The following is a 21,400-nucleotide window of genomic DNA, read 5'->3' on the forward strand; positions in this document are numbered from 1 at the left end:
TTTTTCATATAAATTGGGGCCCGCTCAATCAATAATCGTGCTACGAATGCGGGGAGAATTTTAGTTGTTTTCATAAAATGTTTTAATTATTTAAAATCATAAACTATAAGTAGGCACAATTTGCTCGGCACTCATTAGGGAACTAGATGAATGAGAGAGAGAGAGAATGTTTGCTTCTGCATTAATGTAAAGCCATCTAAAAATATGAAATCTTAGCCTGGAAAGCAGTGACTTATCAGCAATGTTTACTTTTCATCGAATAGGAATAAATATTAACTCAGCTAGTTATGTGCTTTTCCGCCCAGTATTGTGCTGAGGGAAGAGGGGAGATATCTTGCTTGAAATCATACATTCATTTCTGTCATTTACATGTTTTATGTTTTATCATAATACATTCAAAGCTGCCACTTTGTTCCCATGTGTTTGAAAAAGAAAATGAACAAACAGGTGAGTGAGCATGCACAGATAACTGCAAGTTGTGTGAAATTGGAGTTATACACTTTAGCTGGTGGGTTATTGCGCAAAAACGGCAGTTCCGAAAAGAATCCACACTGCCCCCCTCCTCTGGCGCAGGAAGTTTTACAGTACGGCGTGGTAAGAGAGGCCTTCTTGCGCAAGAGCTACACTCTTTTTGAACAGGTGTAAGCCCTCTTGTGCAGGAGTTCTTGCGCAAGAGGGCAGTACGGACACTCGGCAGGGGTTTCTTGCGCAAGAAAGCCATATAGCTACAATGGCCATCGGAGCTTTCTTGCACAAGAGAGAGTCCACACTGCCATAGGCACAAAAGCACATCCCACACATAGCAGTGTGGACGTGTTCTTGCGCAAGAAGCCACCAGTGTAGACATAGCCTTTGTGATTTGGTTCAGGATGAAAGTTACCCTAAAAAATACAAAGAATGTGAAGTACCGTACATAGAACACAAGTAAGCTACTGCGCCATGACCGACATACAAGAAAGCGCATCCCTGCCACAGTAAACACAGAAGCTGCTAAGCTGATTCCCACTACAGCAGTGGAAATCTGAGTCTTGTTGTGCACAGGTGTTCCCCAGCCTGCTATGTTCCACCCCAGAGGTGGCTGCATTTCGCGAGTGTTCTATGTGAAAATGCAAGAGATACCATTTTATGCTACCTCCTGCATTTAACCTGCTGAGAAGTGTGTGATCTGGTACAAATTTCAGCATCGCTTGCACAGCAGCATTCAGGGTCACAGTGTTGAGGCAAAAAGCGTGCAAGGGAGACGTATTTATTTTGGGGGCCAGCGTCTGGAGTCCTGAGTGATATGTCTTCTAATATTTTCCATCCATGTGCAGATTAAATTTTATTTGATCAAGGCATATGCAGGTGTGCACCACCAGTAATTCACATGCTGCTGGCTGTGGCCACTGGGTGGTGGGGCGGGGGGAGCTCTGCTAATCAACTGGGTGGCACCTGTGGTCGCTCAAGCCCTCAGCTTGCAGGAAACTCTGGTCCTGAGTTTGGGAGGGGTGGAGGGTTCCTCAGCGTGACGGACAGTGAAATCCAACATATGAGATGGCTTCCCTGGCTCTTGGATCTGACCCTACGTTCCTCTGGTTCTGTTCCACAACATCTGAGCCACAGGGGGCTGGGTTGGATCCTTGCTGTTGGAAGCAAACAGGAGTCTTGGGTATTACAAGAGAACCTTACAGGGTTTGTCTAGATTAGGAAAGGATACACCACTGACTACTAATGGCTGTTGCAGCCGGCTGAGGCCTGGATTGCTTTCCAGCAATGGCGCGGGTACAAGCGGTATCCCCGGCTAGCAGTGCACTCTGGTCTGCATGTCAAATCGCCAAGCAGGTTAGATTGATCCGGACCATGCCCTTGTTCCCATGGATACTGCGACCAGCAGCCATGCGCCTTCTAGCCTAGCAGCAAAGACTTAACTCCCCGTCTGTCTCCTCTCAACCCATCCTGGAGGGGCCTGCTAGCTAGGGACCCAGCCGTGGGCTGCTAGTAAACAGCACCCTGGGAAAGCTGATCACGCCAGAGCCCCGCATGAAACTGCGAACACTCAGTCAGCTTCTCTGAGCTGCAGCCCCAAGACAACGGAGCAGAACGTCATGTACTGAACATCTGCAGCCATCAGATGGGCCAAGGACCCGAGGGGCTTTATTAAATAAAGAGAAGCCAGAAACCTAACAGGCATGCGCAAATGAGAACCGTTTCGCTTCTAAGCTTTCCGCCCTAAGAGCAAATTCTCACTCAGCGAGGCAGCGGTCGACTCAGTCCTGTGTGCTGCAGTTGGTTCAGCGACATCCATCTCAGGGCAGGCGTGTGACTCGCTTTGAAACACGTCCTGAGAACGGGAGGCGCCCAGCAGGCCCTGGAGGAGAGACAGAATCTCTCGGTGGCACTGGGTGAAGACCGAGGCTCTCTGCTCCCGGGGGACATAGCGTGGAGGGTAACAACCCCGATCCTTTAGGTCAGGCATGGCTTTGGCTCCTGAGTTTCTGCTCCCACGGATGGGAGACAAAAGAACCAAGCTTTTTATCTCCAAATCAAAACGTAAATCCCGACTGCCCCCCTCAAATTCCCAAAAGCCGATTTGCTTCTCAAATTAAACCATCATTATATGTGATCAGCAGTCACGTTATTGCAAGGTTGCAGGATTAAATGCAGTTAACGGTGATGAATTCCAGACACACAGGACAGAAGTGTGAGGGGAGGCCGTGGCTCTAAATAACTGGAAGACAGAGCGTAATGTATTCTAAATATTTGATTCAATTAAGCTTCCTTCTGCTCTTTGTTGCAGTTTACAGATGGCTCATCAATCTATCGCTCAGGGACACGCTGCTGTTCTTTCTAATGGTAATTATGTGATCAGGATGGAGACAGGCTTGATTAAACGTGTGTGTGATGCTCTGCATATTTAAAATGGAGCAGCGGCCAGAGCAGAAGCAACACGCTGGCTTGGTGCGTGCAGAGGTAGGCCTTGTCTACACGAAAAGGAAGATTTCCACTGCCACAATCGATCTTCCGGAGCTTGATTTAGTGGGTCTAGTTAAGACTCGCTAAATCGAACTCCATGGGTATCCCATCAACCACCCACTGTGGGGACGCCATCAAGCGCTGCTTAAGGTAAGCTGACTCCAGCTACGTATTTTACTTCCTCCATAGACCCTCTCGGAGCAAAATGAGTGTCTATGGAAGGGGCTGTCCTGTGAAACGAGGCAGTTCCTACGTTACAAAGAGAACCCACGGAGACTGCTGAAAAGGAGAGCGAGTGGGAAAAAAAAAATCACTTGAAATTGCTATTTTTTAAAAATGGCTGATTATCCAAAATGAGTTTTTGACACAGAAAATTTTTCACAGATTTGTATGCAACGGCGTGAAACAACCAGAAGGAAACAGCTTTTGTCATGTACCAGTAACTGAACCTAGATCTGCAGCGTCCCAGTCTAGTTCCTTCGCAGTAGGGCTGGCTTTCCTCCCAGAAATGGTCTATTTGTAGTATAGACATACCCAGAGGAAAACCAAGACCTTCAGAATTATTCGGAAAAATGGTGTTTTTTCCAAAAAAACTTCAATTACGTCCACATTGCAATTGTGTTCTTTCGGGGGGGAAAAAAAGAATCAAAAGAACAGAGGGGGTTTCCCGACATTGGTAAACCTCTGAGGAAGAAGCCTTTTGGTGAAAGAGCTCTTTCGGAAAAAGGCACGTGTGGACGGGAAGAGGGAGTTCTTTTGCAAGAAGAGGGAAGAGGAAAACGCACAGGTGCCGTGGTGGCCATTCCAGCCATAGCAATCACAGCTTACATGTGAGATGGACGCTATTTGTTGAAAAAGCAGATCGTTTTTTCAATGCGATTTGGCAGTGTGGACACTCTCTTTCAGAAGAAGATCTCATCCGGAAAAGCGTCTTCCGAAAGAAGCCTGCAGTCTAGACATAGCTCCGGTTTAGCGCCCCTGTTACCTACCCACATTGTGATCTTGGGGACCCAGGACAGTGCGTTGCGGAGAGGCTGGGATGGAAAGGGGCATTGTCTAGAGCGCTAAGCCAATACAAAAAACAATGAAAAGGCAGGGGAAGATGCACTTAAACCCAGCCTCCTGTAGGTTTTTTGGTCCTTTCCAAGGCTGTTTCCCAATGGTAGGTTATCCTGCCGACACACAGGCTCACATTACAGATGTTAGTCCCTCCTTAGTTTTGCTTGATGATTTGGGGGTTCTTTGTCCCCGATCCATTGCTCAGCACCTTTCTCTCACTACAGCTTGAATGCGAGGGTCACGCCGTCCCCCATGGGGAGCATGCTGATACTGATGCGCGCATCCTGGAAGAGCTTCTCATTGAGGCGGTGGACGCTTTGGGCTTGTATGTCGTTCTTGCTCGGCTTCAATACTTTCCCGTGCCATAACACCTAGTGTAAAAAAGAATCACAAGCAGCCCGTCAGCCTCTCGTGGAAGGTGCCCTCTACATCCGACCAGGCTGTTGACGGTACTGATCGCCCAAAGGGAGACGTAGGGTCAAATGAGAACTCTCTCATCACGGACTATGTCTACACTACAAATTTTCTAGGCAAAAAATGAGGGACTCATTTTGCATGAGTCGCGATCTCATTTGCATATTTTCTGCCAATCTGTTTTTGCACTGGGTTTTTTGGGAAAAAACAAGCGGTGTGGACATTTTCTTTTGGCACAAAAACCCCTTTTCCCGCAAGATCCTTATGCCCTAAAAAAAGAGGTTTACCGATCTTGCGGAAAAAGGGTTTTCTGCACAAAAAGAAAACATCCACACTGCTTGTTTCGGCGCAAAAATGGATCAGCAGAAAATATGCAAACGAGAGCGCGACTCATGCAAATGAGTCCCTCATTAGTATATTTTTTTCGAGAAAATTCGTAGTGTAGCCATAGCCACAGTGTACAAGCCTGCGGGCTTCTCTACAGGCGGAGTTGTAACTGTTCAACTAACAGTGTGACTTTAAAAAAAACAAAAACTAATTAAGCTAAACCAATGCAAAAGGTGGTGTGGACACACTGCAGTTTAATCCGGATGTTTCCACTACTTGTAAACCCATTCCAAAAAGACTGGAGCTAAACCAATACATGCCTTGTTTAAACGCATGTAAGTTTGTCCATCCAGCCTTCCACGAGCGTGTGTGGACAGCCCCTTGAACTACCTTTTGTGAGGCCTGGTGTACACCACCAAGTGTGGCTGGCATAGCTATGTTGGCTAGGAGAGCGGTCAGGGGAAAAGCAACTCCCCCCAGGTCAATATAGCCAGCTTGGCAAAACTCCCAGCATAGACATCACCATGCGAACAGAAAATTCCTTCGGTGGGCTTAGGAAGGTGGAACAGCCATGCGGGCAGGAATCCTGTGGCTGTACACTGTCTCTCCACTAGGAGGTGCAGCTGGCATCGGCTGAGGCAGTGCAGACAAGTGTGATTATCACAGTGTCCAATCACAAAGCAGTTGGAGTTTGGTTGAAGAACGTTATGATATTTTGCCTTTATCCTAATAATGTACCGCTCACGGGCAACACACTTCAGTGGGACTGGGAGCCTGGGGTCTATTCCAAGCCCACGAGCTGGATCTGGTCTGCCATGGCTAGTCCCTGGCGGACCGCCATCGCTAGATTTACCTGCACCTCCGCGGGTACTAGCGACCCCAGCTTCCGTTGGCTGCAGTTTGCTGTTCTCAGCCAATGGGATCTATGGGAGGGTATCCCGGTCTGTGCCGCTTCCATTGGCCAGAGAGGCAGGTAAATATAGCGGCAGTCCACCAGAGTTAACCCTGGCAAACCGCTACTTTTCTATTGCCTGCTCCTGCTCTATTCCCCGACTTTGTGACCTTTGCCAAGTCACTTTACTTTTCCTGTTTCAGCCGCCCATCCCTATTCAGCCTATCACTTCAGCACACGCTTAACTTTAAGCATGTGCTTGGCCCTCATTAGCTTTAATGGACCATAAATTTGAATGATAGGTTGAGTAGGCACAAACTCCAGCTCACGTGTAAATACTTTGCTTAATTCAGGCCTCCCTCTCAGTTTTCACATCTATTTATTGGGGACAACTATACCCACCTACTTTTATAGGCTTGGGAAGAAGGTTCTAGAAACGCTGCATAGCTCAGAGTTCTTTGCAGATACTAAGCCTCAGAGCAGCCTTATAAATTGAGTTAACCATGACAGAAATAAGTAGACAGATGAAACTGTCCAGACATTCCAAAACCAAGTAACTCTGATCCTTTCTCTTTTCGGGTAATACAGTTCAATAGCTTATCTAAAGTATTTGGAAGTCACTAGTAACATGGTCATAATACCTAAAGCTTTATTTATCAACAGGTTACGATTGTAGAAGATGCACTATATCAATATATATACGTTAAATATCAATATCCCATTAAATAGTCTTTGTGTAGTGCATGAATAGCTTGACAAGATGGGTGTGGGTGTGTGTGGACAGAGTAAACGTCCAAGTGTCCACATACACAGGTTAATTCAAGTTCCTTTTACTTGCTTCACACATTAGCTTTGTGTGTCATTAATAAGTAACTAGAACAACCGTTTTTTTGAGTCACAGCATTCAATTTTCAAGTTATGTCCCAAACGCCTTTTCTATATTACCTCTTTAAAAAGTCACATTAGATAGGACCCCTGGGTCAGAAGTAAGATTGCTATTAGAACTACCTCACGAGGCCACCCCACTTGAATACTTACATTGTCAATAGCTATGATTCCCCCTTTCCTTATGAGACGTAAACATTTTTCATAGTAATCGTCATAACTCTCTTTATCTGCATCTATGAAAGCAAAGTCATAGGTCTCAGCTTCACCAGCTGCCAGCAGTTCATCTAGACAGGAAACAAAGCAGGTTTAAGTGGCTTACCAGTGAATAAAGGGATGAGAGAATCCATGTGTCACAGTTCAGAGGCTACTAGGGTCTGTCTGGAAGAGCTGACGATACAGTTTTAAGAGTCATGGTGTAGACTGTAGATATCATACTCCTAAATCTGATCCAGTCAGGCTCCGTCTACATTGCAGAGCTATTTCGGGATATCCTGAAACAGCTATCCTGCTTCTTAACCGTGTGTTTGTTATTTTGAAATATAACGTGCTCGCTATTCTGACGTCCCTGTAAACCTCGTCCCACAAGGAGTAAGGGATGTTTTGGAATAGCAGGTTATTTTGAAATTTGGCGCTGTGTAGACAGCTTATTTTGTCATTTGGCACTATTTCGAAATGGACTCGAAATAAGCCACACAGTTTGCGTAGCTGAAATCGCATAGCTTATTTTGAGCTATGGGTGCAGTGTAGATGCACCCTAAGAGTCCTTTAAACCACTTCAGCTAAAACAAATGTGATAAGCAGTGTAAACCCAGTGTAAAGGAAGGTTAGAGATTTCCCCCCTGTAGAAAAGCCAGAGGCTTTGTCTACACTACAGGGTTTTTGCACAAGAAGCTTTTTGCGGACAAGATCTTCCGCAAAAACGTCTTGCACAAAAATGCGTCCACACCTCAAAAGCGCATCGCAAAAGCGATGTGCTTTTGTGCAAGAGCGCGTCCACACTGCATGGACACTCTTGCGCAAGAAAACTCTGATAGCCATTCACAGAATGGCCATCACAGCACCTGTGCTTTTTCTGATAGGCTCTTTTTGCGCAAGAAACACCTGCGGAGCTTCCATACATCCACTTTTTGCCCAAGAGCTGTAGCTCATGGGGAGAGGAATAACTACCGGCAAATGCCCTCTGTCCTGTCGATTTACTGTATTTTTTTTTCTGCACAAAAACACGCTTGATGTGTGGACGCTCCACCCGTTTTTGTGCAAAAACCTTGTAGTGTAGACATAGCCCTAGAGGTTAAGTGAGTTTTCAGATCAATCACTCAGTCAGCTGCTCGTCAACATGCTGCATCTTGGGCCATGCTGAATCCTTACCCAGGCAGCCTTTGGTGGATTTTGCCTGAGCAAGCTTAGCCTTTGGATAATCACAGGGGGCAGCAAATGGTGATTACCCACTGGGCATTTTCTCAGGAATTTCTCTTCTCGCAAAACGTGGGGAACTGGGCTCTGTTAAAACCGCCTCATACTGCCCTCTGGCTGACAGCTCCAAATCGGAACTGTCCGCTGAGGTAATATCGACTCCATGAGTGTGTGTGTTTTGGGGCCCCATTTGGGCAGTAGAGACGAGAGGGGAAACAGGCAGGGTGCTGAGTCGTCTGTTTATGAAGGAGTAAGGGGGCTCATGCAAGTTATGTGCCCCTCTCAAATTGCTCTGCACCCGTTTGGCTTGCAGAACACCTGAGAGAGGCTGTTTCTGCAGGGGCTTAAAGTCGGCGGCCAACCCTGTTTATAGCGGAGAGTTTGCCCGAGGACACTGAAGGGCAGAACCTGGCCCAGACTAGGGCTGTCAAAAGTCATTTAAAAACGTAACTGTTAAATGATGTCATCATGTCACTCTGCGTCCTGATCTGCCACCTCCCTCCTTCCCACTGGTGCTCGGTTGCTGGGGGAGAGAACCTTGGTCCAGCAGCCAGGGGGAGGGGACAGACACATGCCTTGGCCCGGCCCTCCCAGCAGCCGGGGAGAGAGAGCCATGGCTGCCTACCCCCAGAGAAAGGGGGATTGGTGAGTGTAGTGAGGAGGGGGCGCAGCCCCTTAGTATCTATTGAAAAAGCTTTCTATGATGGAGCCCTCAGCATGGAGTGACAGCCAGCTCCTGGGGAGCCAGCATGTAACGGAAAACGATAAGCTGATGCTTAGTGGTTAACCATTTAACAGATTAAACGTTCACACCCTTAGCCCAGAGGAGGCTGGCTGCCAGTAAGCGTCAATCATGCGAAGACGACACTGCCCCGTGGATACTCCAGCGTGACACTGGCCAGTTCTTTCTCCTAAAGACACTTCTGAAAAGCAGAGAAGCGGGCACAGAAGCAGCAGCAGCTGGCGGAAAGGTCACGGGCATTAGCAATGTGAACAAACAGCCGTTCAGACAGCAACTTTCCCTCCTTAGACTGCGCTTCCTAACAGGCAAACTTGTTCTGCATCTGCCTTTTCCATGCTCCCGGAAGGCTTTCCTTCCTCCCGCCCTCGAAAGTCACCCTGCATTTCCCCAGCCCGGAAGTTGCCTGCCTCTGATGTCTGCACACTAGCTTCTCGACTCCCTCTGCAACTTTTGCTCCTCGGAGAAGACTTTGCTTGCCTGGAATAAACAGATAATTGCTTAGAATGGACACTGCATGGGGGAGAAATTGGGCTTTGTCCAATTTAAATCCGTCTTCAGCAGCTTTCCCTGTGCTAGAAGCAGCAAGACAATACCTCATTTCGTATTACCTCCTCACCCAGCCCATTGCTTTAAGTGACCAATGTAACAATGGACGGTGGATGAAATTATCCCCCTTCTCAGTATATGGAAACAGCTGACCTCATAAGGGAAATTTAGGAAAAGAGAGAAGCCTCCCTCCCCCACCGAGTGATGAAACTGCACGTTCACTTTTGCTAGTAACTCCTAAGCTTGGACGTCACAGGAGGGACTCTGCCCCAGCCTAGATCTTCAGCCTCTAATTCCCCTATTTATGTTACCTACCAAGTGTCTGAGTTGCTGGTTTAATCCGCAAGTCTATTTTATGCTCCACTCCTGCCTGAAACGAAAGAGGAAAGGCCTTTGATGGAAGTATTCGTGGAATATCTTATTGTGGGATGCACTCAGAAAAGCCTCCCCCAAATAAAACGAGGGGAATCCCTTTCCTAGTCTTCCTGTTATTTCCAGAATTCATAAAACATTTAGTCCACTAGCCACCCAAATCCAAGTGCCACAGAACATGAGCATCACTTCGGGTGTGTCTAGACTACAGGGTTTTGTCGACAAAATTATACTTGCGTCTACGCTACCGCCGAGTTCTGTCGAAAGCAAGTTGACAGAACGCGGCAGTTTTGTCGATGGCAGTAAACCTCATTCTGCAGAGTTCTGTAGACAAAAGGCGCTATGGCAGCCACATTGCGCTGATTCAAAAGAGAGCTCTGAGACGCTCTGTTGAAAAAGCGGCTTGCTTTGTTGACAGAACTGGCTGTAGTCTAGACGCTCTTTGTCGAAAGCTTTGTCGACAGTATCGGTCAACAAAGCCTCTGTCGACAAAAGTCTGTAGTCTAGACCAGGGGTTCCCAAACTTTTTGACACGGGGACCAGTAAATCCATTCACGAGCTTTTGGAGGACCGGTGACATTCATTTGCATATTTGCAAATTAAGTAAGCAAATGATGAATATTCAAATAAGTTGTTTCTGGTCCTCCCAAAGCCCCCAGTGTCAGCTTTAGCAAAGCTTTGGATACAGTCACCCACAATATTCTTGCCAGCAAGTTAAGGGAATATGGCTTGGATAAATGGACTGTAAGATGGATTGAAAGCTGGCTAGATCAGAGTTTCCCAAACTTTTTACTTTAGTTGGAACCCGGTTTTTTTCCAGTACTGTTTTTTGCAGCCCAAAAATACAAACACATATAAAAAAAGAATGAAAAATGAATAAATTTTCAGTGTTTTACCCGGCTGCATCCTCCGCCCAGCCTGGGCCAGGGCTTGGGGGACCTGGCGTCGCATGGGCACTCCAGAAGGCGGGATCAGGACCAGACTGGGGATAGGGTATCTGGCTAGGAGGGAGGGTGCAAGGAGGGGTAGGGTTGCCAGGTGTCCAGTTTTGTACCCGACAGTCTGGTATTTCAGGGTTTTGTCCAGGAAACAAATTGAGAAATTACCAGACCTATAAAATGTCTGGTATTTTCTAATCAGGTACGTTTTATTATAATTAGGTGTATCAGTCCTTAGCTGGGAACTGCCTGGCTGGTAGATGTGCTCATGCTGCCCGAGTGTGTCTACCTGCCAGGCAGTTCGCAACTACTCCAGGGAGGGTATGTGGTGGTGTGTGTGGGGGGGGAAATGGAATTCCCGGCTGGACTCACTCATCTGCCAGGGTCTGCATGTGCCCGGGTCAGTCCCGCTCCCCCCCCTTCTCCTCCTGATTTCCCCAGTCCAGCCCTGCTGGCTGCCCCTGTCCAGCTCTGCTTCCGGCGGCCGGTTCCCCCCGCTCCCCACCAATCTCCCCTGGTCAGCCCCACTCCCCCGATGACCCTACCCCGACCAGCCCTGCTGCCCCCTTCTAGCCCTGCTTCTGGCAGCTGGTTCTCCTGTCCTCCTCCTCCTGATCTCCCCTGGCCAGCCTCCCCGCCCCCCGTCCAGCCCTGGTTCCGCCGCCTGCCCTCCCCGATCTCCGCCAGACAGCCCCGCTGCCCCCAACCCTGCTTCCGCCAGCCGCCCGCCTCTCCCCATCTCTGCGGGACAGCCCTATTGCCCCCAACCCTGCTTCCGGGCAGCCAGTCCCACCCCCCAACACACACCTCCTCCCAGCCTGCCCCACTCTGCTCCCCTCCTGGCAGCCACGCCAAGGCCCGGTATTTTTTCCCGTGGCCCAGTAATGGGCTGCGGCCCATAGTTTGGGAAACGCTGGTCTAGACATACCCCTATAGGCTAACGTTGAGGCAACTTGGTAAACATGGGCTGTTAAGTTAGGAAACCCTCTAACTACCTGATTCTTTCACCTGTTGCACATACAATCTGAGGCCTTGTCTATACTACCACGGACCATCGACCTCAGTGAATAATGTAGCTGAAGCTGACCTACTTGGCTACCTACTGCAGTATCTTCACAGCAGTAAATCAACAATTGACACTCTCCCATCGACTTTGCTTACTCTTCTCGTTTTGGTGGAGTACCAGAGTCAATGGGAGAGCATTTGGCAGTTGATTGATCGTGTCTATATTAGACATGATAAATCGATCCCTGTTGGCTCAATCTCTGCCAGTGGATCCAGCCGGTAGCAAAGACATGCCCTGAACTTCAGAGGGGAGCAGAGTTAAGTCCCCCTAGAACACACGCACACAGTTCTGGCCACCCCTATCCAAGTCATGCAGCATTTATGGATGGGCAGAGACTAGCTACCTCTTTCCACAGCGGCTTTCCAATATTGGCAAAATCTTCATTTATATCGCAGGCAACGACTTTGCCATCATCCGGCAAGATCAATGCCATATTTAAGGTATTATAGCCGGTAAAAACACCTAGAAAAGAGGAGAGAGAAGGAAGATTCATTCCACCATGAATGACAAGAAGGATGCTTGTTTTATGGTGTTTGGTTGTTGAGGTGGTGAAAGTAGACTCTTCAGAAGAGCTCCAGTAACGAATTAACCCTATTCTCTCCCCATTACCATGGTAATACTGTGTAGCCATTGAAGTCCATTGAAATAGTGGCTGTGAATCCTTGTTTGTCCTCTAGCTTCTTCACAGCTTACTTCTGTCTAGGGTCTCCTGGACTGGGAGCGCCTTCCTGTCTGGCACCCATGTGACTTTAGCGTGTCGCTAAGGGAAGTGAGGGGAGGAAGGGGGGAAGGACATGGCCAGCACCTCGGCTACATCTTGTCATTCTCCACCTGTGATAGCTGCCTGGTGCAGAGGGTTCCCTGGAAAACATTCCCTTAGAGCAGGGACGAGCAGTCATTTTTGTTGGGGCGGGGGGAGTTGCTCCAAGATTTTGGTAAGTGGTTGAGGGCTGCACTCTTCCATGCTTTTAATGGGGAGTGTGGATCTGTGATGGAGCCTGGGTGCAGAAGGGAACTTGGGGTAAGGGACTGGAGTATAGGGGGGAGTGCAGGGTCTGGGTGGGGTCGTGACCTGAGGGAGGAGTGCAGGGTGAAGGGATCTGAGTTGTAAGAGATTGGGGTGCAAGGCCTGGGAGGGAGTTGTGACCTGGAGGAGGGGTGTAGGGAGGGGGTGCACGGTCTCAGAGGGGGTTGTGACCTGGAAGAGGGGTGTGGGTGTGTGGAGACAGGGCAGGCAGGCAGGCAGGCCCTCCCCTGCCTTAGACCCACTCAAGCCAAGCCCTTTCCTTTGGGCTTTGCTCTCTTCTTCTGCGTTAGTCCCACGGTGCTTCTGACCTAAGCCACACACACAGCTATACCACCGGCTCCAAATCAGGCTTCACCATGCTCCAGAGAGGATGGCATTCTCCCCATTGTTCAGATGAGGAAACTGAGGTAGGGAAGTCAAAGCCAACACTCTCAAGAGAGGCAAGCGATGACCCCCGAGGCCTGGCTGCCAGAAGGGCAGAGCACTCGCCACTGCCACTGGTATCAGCGGGGACTGGGGACATGAAGCACCTCTGAGAATCAGGAGGTGTTTCAACTTGAGCACTCGGTATCACCGGCCTCTTTAGAAAATGTGACATGCTCCAGGCAGGAAGGTAACTGAAGAGTCCCGCTCCGGCCACCTCCTGTCACCCTGGGTGCACTTGGCTAGGCTGGGTGAAGCAAGGAGCTACACGGACGCAGCTTCCAAACACGCAGTGTTAGGCTGGGCCCTAGGAAAGGCGCAGTCTTACCTATTTCAATAGCCTTCTTGGCTTTGATGAGCTTGGCCAAGTTTGCCATAAGCTGAGCCTGGTCGCAGGACACCATCATTCCACCGCAGCGGTGGTTCAAGGTGAGCTAGAAAAGGCAACGGGACAACATTGAAAGGAAACAGGAAAAGAAAAAATACTCCCGTCAAGTTGCAGAGAGACACCAAGCGCCCAATGCCAGCTGTTTACCTCAGAGAAGCAACTTCTGATCATTTATCAAAGATCCATGTGTAAGCAGCTACCATGGGCGTGGGCAGACTTAACTGTGAGAGTAAGTAGCCACAGGAGCTATTCTCTGTCACCTGATGCCTCAGCATGAAGACTGCGGTCTTCCTACAAGTCATGTTCCAGCTTAACCAAAAGTTACGGGCTTGGTGCAAGAATCGCTGGCTGGAATTCTGTGGCTTTCCAGATCATTCACAAGGGTTCTTTCTGGCCTTAAAAGCACCACAGTTGTTTTATAGAGAGAGCAAGTCAATGACCATGGAGAGGGTAGCTTGGCCCAGTGGATATGGTACTGTCTTGGGACTCAGGAGAGCTAGGTTCTGCCACTGGAGTTTTGGATGCCATGGAACAACTCATTTCAGTAGTGGGAATTAGGTACTTAAATAGCTTTTCAGCTCTGGGACTCTAAAGTCCTTGAGTCTAGCACTACAAAGGCATTTTAATATTGGCTCTGTCTGGTGTTAGTCTCTGCAGAACTGCCTTTTCTCTCTCTACCCGTATGCAGATTTGTAGTGGTATCAATCTGTTTACCCTCTCACAGATCGGCTAAGGAGTGACTTGTTTACAGTCTGTAAATACCTACCTAGGGAACAAATATCTAATAACGATTTTTCACTCTAGTAGAGAAAGGGACCTGTTGAACCTCTCTAGTCCGGCACTGTCCATGGCCCGGCATGATTTCAGTTAGCGGGATGTGGCCAAGTTTCTTGCAGTCCCATAAAGTTTGTTTACAGCCACCAGTCCTGGCTCTCAGTGTTCTGGGCTGTTCTTTAGCTCTAATTTACCCCTAACTGTTTTCTAAAAAGCCCAATGAGCAGTGGAAGTGTCGGTAACGCTGCTAGACAATATTGACCTCCCATGGTCTGGCAAATTCTTTGGTTTGGCACCAGTCAGGTCCTGAGGGGGCTGGACTAGAGAAGTGAAACCTGTAGAATCCTAGAACTGGAAGGAACCTCAAGAGGTCATCAAGTCCAACCCTGTGCATCCATGGCAGGACCAAGCACTAGGGCCAGCCCTACGATGAGGCAAATCGAGGCAGCCGCCTCAGGTGCCAGACTGTATGTGTGCGTGGGGGGGGGCCCTAGAACCCAGAGTGTGGAAAACTGTGTCTGCTGCTAACGCGTATGTATTCTCTCTGCTCTAGATGCACAGACGTGGTGGAGTGCTGTGCTGGAGGAAGGAGGGCACAAGGGACCTTTCATAGTTTTGGCCCAAGCGAGGGGGTATGGGGTGTCATTTGAGCTCCCTGCCTCAGGTGCCAAAATATTGTGGGCTGGCCCTAGACCAGTGTTTCTGAAAGTGTTCCACAGAATCATTAACTGGCCATCCCGGTTTGTTTATTTACTGGTGTCGTGGCCACGGAGCCTCGGGACTCCCACTGGTTCCATTTTGTCCTTTGCAGACAAGAGGAGCTGCGGGAAGATGGGATGTTTGTCTCAAAGCACCAGTCTGGGAATTCAGGGGGGAAGGGGAGTTATGTCTTGTGTTATACAGGTCAGACAAGGTGATCACAATGGTGCCTTCTGGCCACGGACTGTCTGAATCACGGGACCTTAATGACAGTATCACATCCACACTTCGCCTGAGAAAAGTCACTCACCAGTCGCAGCTTCTTTAGGACGGGATGCTCGCGCAGAGAGTGATCCGATATGTACTTCCGCAGTGGGCTTCCTCTTCCAAAAATGTTCTTGCCTGATCTGAGAAACCCAAAAGTCCAAAATGGATATTTTTTACCTATAAAAGTTTGAGATATGAAAAGGTTTTGAGCATCGATGGAAAAAGTTTGCAAGGGCTTGAGTAAAGACAGGCCAAGAAAGCGGCCATGGAAGGCGAATGGAGCCTGGCTCTGCTAAAACCCAAAGGAAAAGAAGATGGCTACAGACGTAGACAGCTCAGGAGACTGCAAAGGGTCTGTCCAGCCTGGACTGAATGTTAATGTAATTCAGTGGCTGATACAAAGTTTATGAGGTGTCCGACTCTGACTGGCCAGTTGGTCCCATCGAGACACATTCCCGTGGTAGTGCGGGAAATCACCTCTCCTGGTCGAGTAGGAGTGGGCAAAAAGACGACAGCGGCTCACCAGGGTTAGCCTCTGGTAGGCTGCCACAACATTTTAACCGCAGGCATTGGCGATCGCAGATCCTGCTGGCAGCGGATCACTGTTCCCAGACAATGGGAGCGACGGGAAGCGGTGCAGACTGGGACAGTGCTACTCGCAGCTCCCATTCCCCGGGAACGACGATCACGGCCAATGGCAGCTGTGATCGCTGGTACCTGCAGCTGTGCAGGTAATATAGTGGCGCAGGCCCATCAGCAGCTAACCTGAGGGCCGGCATTTGCTCACCCCTGTGACAGAGGATACAGGCCTCCAGAGCTGTCAGTATGGAGAGAGATTATGTTCAGCTTGTTCCCATAACAAGTCATGATATTATAGACCTCTATCATGTCCCCGCCTCAGAAAAGAGACTAAGTAAATAACTTTTCCTTATTCGTTTTCTCCATGCCTAAGAACTAGGGGTCACCAAATTAAATTAATATGAGTAGGTTTAAAACAAACAAAAAAAGGAAGTATTTCTGTGTGCAGTGCACAGTTAACCTGTGGAACTCCTTGCCAGAGGATGTTGCGAAGACCAGGACTTTTATCTAGTTCTTTTTTGTACCCTGTTAAATTCATGGAGGTTAGGTCCATCAATGGCTATTAGCCTGGATGGGTAGGAATGGTGTCCCTAGCCTCTGATTGTCAGAGGCTGAACATGGATGACAAGAGAGGGATCACTCGATGATTCCCTGTTCTGTTCACTCCCTCTGGGGCACCTGGCATTGGCCACTGTTGGAAGACGGGATACTGGGCCAGATGGACCTTTAGTCTGACCCAGTCTCTCACCCATCTCTAAGTTCACTTTAGAACAGGGGCTTGATTCTGATTGCCCCCCCAGGAGTCACTTCACCGGATTTATTAGTGTAGAACCAGCCAGAGGGGACAGTCCCTTTTGCAGGCTGGCGGGTAGGGAGAACGGTGCGTGTCTGCTGAAGTGCAGAGCTACTCTAGGCCTGAGACCCAATTCTTCCCTTATCAAGCAGCTGGCAAAATGTGCTACAGATATTGGAATGATTGGCAAGTCAGCCTCACCCCTCGTTATACTATGTTGCACATTCAGTTCAAGGCTCTCAAAGCATTTTTCTAACAATCTGCCTGGTTTACAGAGAGGTAAACTGAGGCACAGAGAGGCTAAGTCAGGAGAAAGGACCGGGATGTTCTAATTCTATTCTCTCTCCTGGCTATATTACCCGTCTCGCCCTTGCTGATGGGAGTTATTTATCACCTCCTCTGTTAGCACCCTGGTCGCTGCTTTTTCTCCTCCTAATTTCCAGCCGGCTTGGGGGGACATGTGTCTGTCTGCAGCTGCCCTGTGAGGAGAAGGTTGGGGCAACTCTGAGCAGTTTGGCTAAGACCGTGGCTTATTACTCCTAAGCACAACTATAGGAAAGTGTGGTTTTTCCCCAGCCTATTGCAGTACAGTGGTATAGTGCAGTATACACAGTCTGAGCTGCTGTTAAGGTCCCAGTCTGTCAAATTCTGGCCTATTATCCATTCCTTGGGCTCATGGAAGATCTTTGGATCTTGCCATTCACCAAAAAATGAACATGACCGGACAGACGTTTGCTTACTGGTCAGCTTCGGGAGAACAGGCAAACATACAAACGGCAAAGCTACAGCTCAGACCCGGATCTCCCTATACTAGTTTGGTTTGGACCCTGAACTTTGGCTCACACTGTTAAGGTGATAGGCGCTAGTTGCAAATGATTGACCAATCCTGTGAGTTTTGCAATATTTGGTCTTTTCCGAGCTGCAGTCAGACTATTCCAAGAGAGAACAAAAGAGGCAGCAAGGGAGGTTTAGGTTGGACATTAGGAAAAACTTCCTTTTGGGGGTGGTGGTGAAACACTGGAAAAAGTTGCATAGGGAGGTTGTGGCATCTCTATCACTGGCGATGTTAAGAGCAGGTTAGACAGACACCTCTTGTGGCAGGACCAACCATCTAGTTCATCCCTAAGTGCATGGTACTGGACTTGCTGACCTCTTGGAGTTCCTTCTAGTTCTAGTATTTTTTTTTAAATAGCCCTTGTGGTTGTAGAGAAAAAACCTGTGAACACAAAACCCTAAGGGATCGGAACCCAGACAGCAAACAGAACCCAAGTTTTATTTTTTTACACCTCTCCTGATTCACAAGGCAAATCTCATGGTTTTTTGAATGCTGGGGGTTAGCAATGCAGCATGTAATTTTGCCCAGTGGGCACAGGATTTGCCATGGATTCCTGTAAGGGCTAATTCTACAATGAGATCTGCTAATGTACACCCATGCAGAGTCCCAGGACAGGTGAAGGCATCCACAGAGGCTCGAAATATATGAATCCCCCTAGAGAGTCAGAAAACGGTGAGGGGAGATGCAGGCAGAGTGTGATATGCTTGGTCAGTAGAGGCTGTTCTAGGGCAGCTATGCCTTATTGCATCCCCTTACAATCCCATTTTACAGATGGGGAAACTGACACCCAGAGAAGTAGTGTAACAACGTCATCTTAATCATGACAGGACCTAGATGTGATTTGGTCTCGGCCCTCAGGCAGGAGCTGGTTTCTGACCTGGGAAAGCGAACCAGCCAGCATGCACCTGGCCAGTGTGTGAGCACAGGAGGAAGGGGAAATGCCTGTGACCTGACCTGACCTTCATTTTCTGGCGCTGCAAAGGAGACTGGTATTCTCCAGGCCTTTTGAAAAAGTTAGAATCATAGAATCTTAAGGCTGGAAGAGATCTCAGGAGTTATCGAGTCCAGCCCCCTGCCCAAAGCAGGACCAACCCCAACTAAATCAACCCAGAGCTTTGTCAAGCCGGGACTTAAAACCTCTAGGGATGTAGATTCCACCCCTCCCTAGGGAACCCATCCCACAGCTTCCTCACCCTCCTAGGGAAGTGAATTTTCCTAATATCCAACCTAGACCTCCCCCACTGCATCTTGAGACCATTGCTCCTCATCCCGCCATCTGTCCCCACTGAGAACAGCCTCTCTCCATCCTCTTTGGAACCCCCCTTCAGGAAGTTGAAGGCTGCTCTCAAATCCCCCCTCACTCTTCTCTTCTGCAGTCTAAACAAGCCCAAATTCCTCAACCTCTCCTCGGAGGTCAGGTGCTCCAGCCCCCTTCTCATTTTGGTTGCCCTCCCCTATCCAGTGCGTCCACATGCTTTCTGTACCAGGGTCCCCCAGAACTGGACGCAGTACTCCAGCGCCGAATAAAGAGGAATAATCACTTCCCTAGATCTGCTGGCAATGCTCCTCCTAATGCAACCTAATACGCCCTTAGCCTGCTTGGCTACAAGGGCTCCCTGTTGATTCATCTCCAGCTTCTCGTTCTCTGTCACGCGCAGGTCCTTTTCTGCCAAAAAAGCCTCTAAGGGTATCGATCCCCCCCCCCCTCCCCCAGACACTGCAGCATCTTCGCCCAAAGATGCACTTGGCCAATATTCTGGGAGCTAGCACTTTCCCAAGCATCTCTCTCTCTCCTCTGCCCCTCCCCCAGCACCAAGTAAACTTTTTTTGCTAGGGGTGGCAAACTGGAGGAGGATGGAGCAAACCGCCTCCGCTTAGAGCCAGACTGCTGCTTCCTGTGTTGCAGGGCAGCTCATGTGCTTGGCCAGAGGGAGGGCGGCCTGGGATCTTAGGAAGCAGAGGATAAAGTAGCCCTTACCTGCTAAGACTCCAGTGGCAAAAGCAAGCCCCAGGACTGCAGTCCCCATGGCCATTTCTTTAGTGATGCTGACAAAGGGCATTCTGGATCCTGGGGGGAGAAGGAAACAGCAGCAAGATGTGTCCCTGCTGCAGCTTGCAGAACAATGAGGAACTCCCTGCCTGCTGCACTGGGGTTTCTCAGCTAGGGAGCATCACGTGTTTGTAGGCCCTGGACAAGCAGTCATGTGATGCTCACAAACCACAGTGGGGAAAGAGCAACATCTGCAGGCAAGAACCAGCAAGGCTGGCTGCAGGGATTTTTATTCCCCAGCACTGGTGCCTTGCAGGGGGAAAGCCGGGCACTCGGAGGCTCCGTAGACACTGCAGAGTTTTTACGCAAAAACTTGCGGAGCGTCCATGCTACAAGTGCAAGAAAAAGTACAGTTAATGGTAACACAGGGCTTTTTGCACTAGAGTTATTCCTCTTTCTACACGGAATAAGCCTTTTTGCACAAGGCCTCTTGTGCAAAAAGGCATGTGTGGACGGGCATCAGGGCTAAAATGGTCATCCGAGCTTTCTTGCACAAGAGAGCGTCCACAGTGCCATGGACACTCTTGTGCAAAGCCACCTGGCAGTGTGGACACGCTCTTGTGGAAGACCTTTTGCACAAGAACTCTTGTGCAAAACAGTTTTGCGCAAGAAGCCTGCAGCGTAGACACAGACTGCATAAATGCTGCTTGCAAGTCGGTGCTTGCAATCTTAACTTTGGATTCCCTTGGAACATTTCAAATGCGGCCACAGTGGGATTTAATCTCTACTTTGGATTACAACCGCCTCTGGTGCTGAGCAGCCTACACATAAGGGAGCAGCCTGCCTGTCCAGGCCTGCAGTAATTAGTGCTTTAGAGGCCGGGTGTTTATTTCTGTTAAGGGGAGACGTTCTCAAAATGAAACAAGAAGGTGTACAAATTATTAAATTGATTTTAGTTATTTTGAAATAGTTTCCTAGTGTAGGCCTGCCCTCTGTGTCTGTGTTGATTGTAAGCTGTTTGGGGCAGGGACTCTCACAACATACACCCCACCCAGGCTATGTCTAGACTGCAGGCTTCTTTCGAAAGAGGCTCTTTCGAAAGCATCTTTCGAAAGAGCCTCTTTCAAAAGATCGCGTCTAGACTGCAGGCGGATCTTTCGAAAGAGAAATCCGCTTTTTCGAAAGAGAGCACCCAGCGAGTCTGGATGCTCTCTTTCGAAGACGGCCTCTTTACATTGAAGAACGCCTTCTTTCGAAAGAGGAACTTTCGAAAGAAGGCGTTCTTCCTCGTAAATTGAGGTTTACCGCCATCGAAAGAAAAGCCGCGTTCTTTCGAAATAATTTCGAAAGAACGCGGCTTGAGTCTGGACGTAGGGGAAGTTTTTTCGGGAAAAGGCTACTTTTCCCGAAAAAAACCCTGAGTCTGGACACGGCCCCAGTGAGGCTCAGACAGCAGGTCTAGGTGCTACTATAGTACGTATACAAACAAATAAGGCAGCACTTTTCTGAAGACCTCCAACTGTATCAAGAAGTACTGTGTAACAAGGTGGTCTCCTTTGTTGAAGCCAGGGCTGGCCAACCCGCTCCAATCAGCCCCACCTTGTGCCTATGTAACCCACAGCCCTAGTGTGGTTCCACTGTCCCATGTAGTGACACTTAGACCACTTGCAGTGAGAGATAAGGGTGCTGAGAACCAGCTGGCTTCATAGCTCAAGCAGGAGAGGCTCATGCACTAAGCTCCAGAGGGCTCAGATTTGACTCTGGCTGGTGGTGGTAACTGGGGACAACCTGAGGTTCTTGGACTTCATAAAAAGGCAGCATTCCTAGTATGACCTCTCTTGAGGTCTGTGCTGGGGGTGGACAGCTTTTGCTTCCACTGGGAAGGGGAGGGATTCATCTGGAGCCTCCTCTCCCTGGAATCAGGCACCAGGATATGCTGAATCAACAAGGTTTGAGGAGCTGTTCTTTTCAAATGTAAGTGGCTTCTCTGATGAGCCAGGTCTCCCACTGCGAGGG

The 21,400-nt window shown here is 48.9% G+C and overlaps 1 protein-coding gene across 1 annotated transcript; it reads right to left on the reverse strand.

Moving 5' to 3' along the window:
• Positions 1-228: 228 nt before the first annotated feature.
• Positions 229-19,566, reverse strand: COMTD1 (catechol-O-methyltransferase domain containing 1). The gene is made up of 7 exons (XM_006126337.4): positions 19,373-19,566; positions 15,231-15,364; positions 13,388-13,493; positions 11,953-12,071; positions 9,549-9,603; positions 6,683-6,816; positions 229-4,382 (listed from the first exon to the last, which is right to left on the reverse strand). The coding sequence occupies exons 1-7, from the start codon at positions 19,452-19,454 to the stop codon at positions 4,230-4,232; spliced, it is 783 nt and encodes a 260-aa protein (XP_006126399.2). The 5' UTR covers positions 19,455-19,566; the 3' UTR covers positions 229-4,229.
• Positions 19,567-21,400: the final 1,834 nt, after the last annotated feature.

Source organism: Pelodiscus sinensis, chromosome 8, assembly GCF_049634645.1.
Source record: "Pelodiscus sinensis isolate JC-2024 chromosome 8, ASM4963464v1, whole genome shotgun sequence".
Classification (NCBI taxonomy): domain Eukaryota; kingdom Metazoa; phylum Chordata; order Testudines; family Trionychidae; genus Pelodiscus; species Pelodiscus sinensis.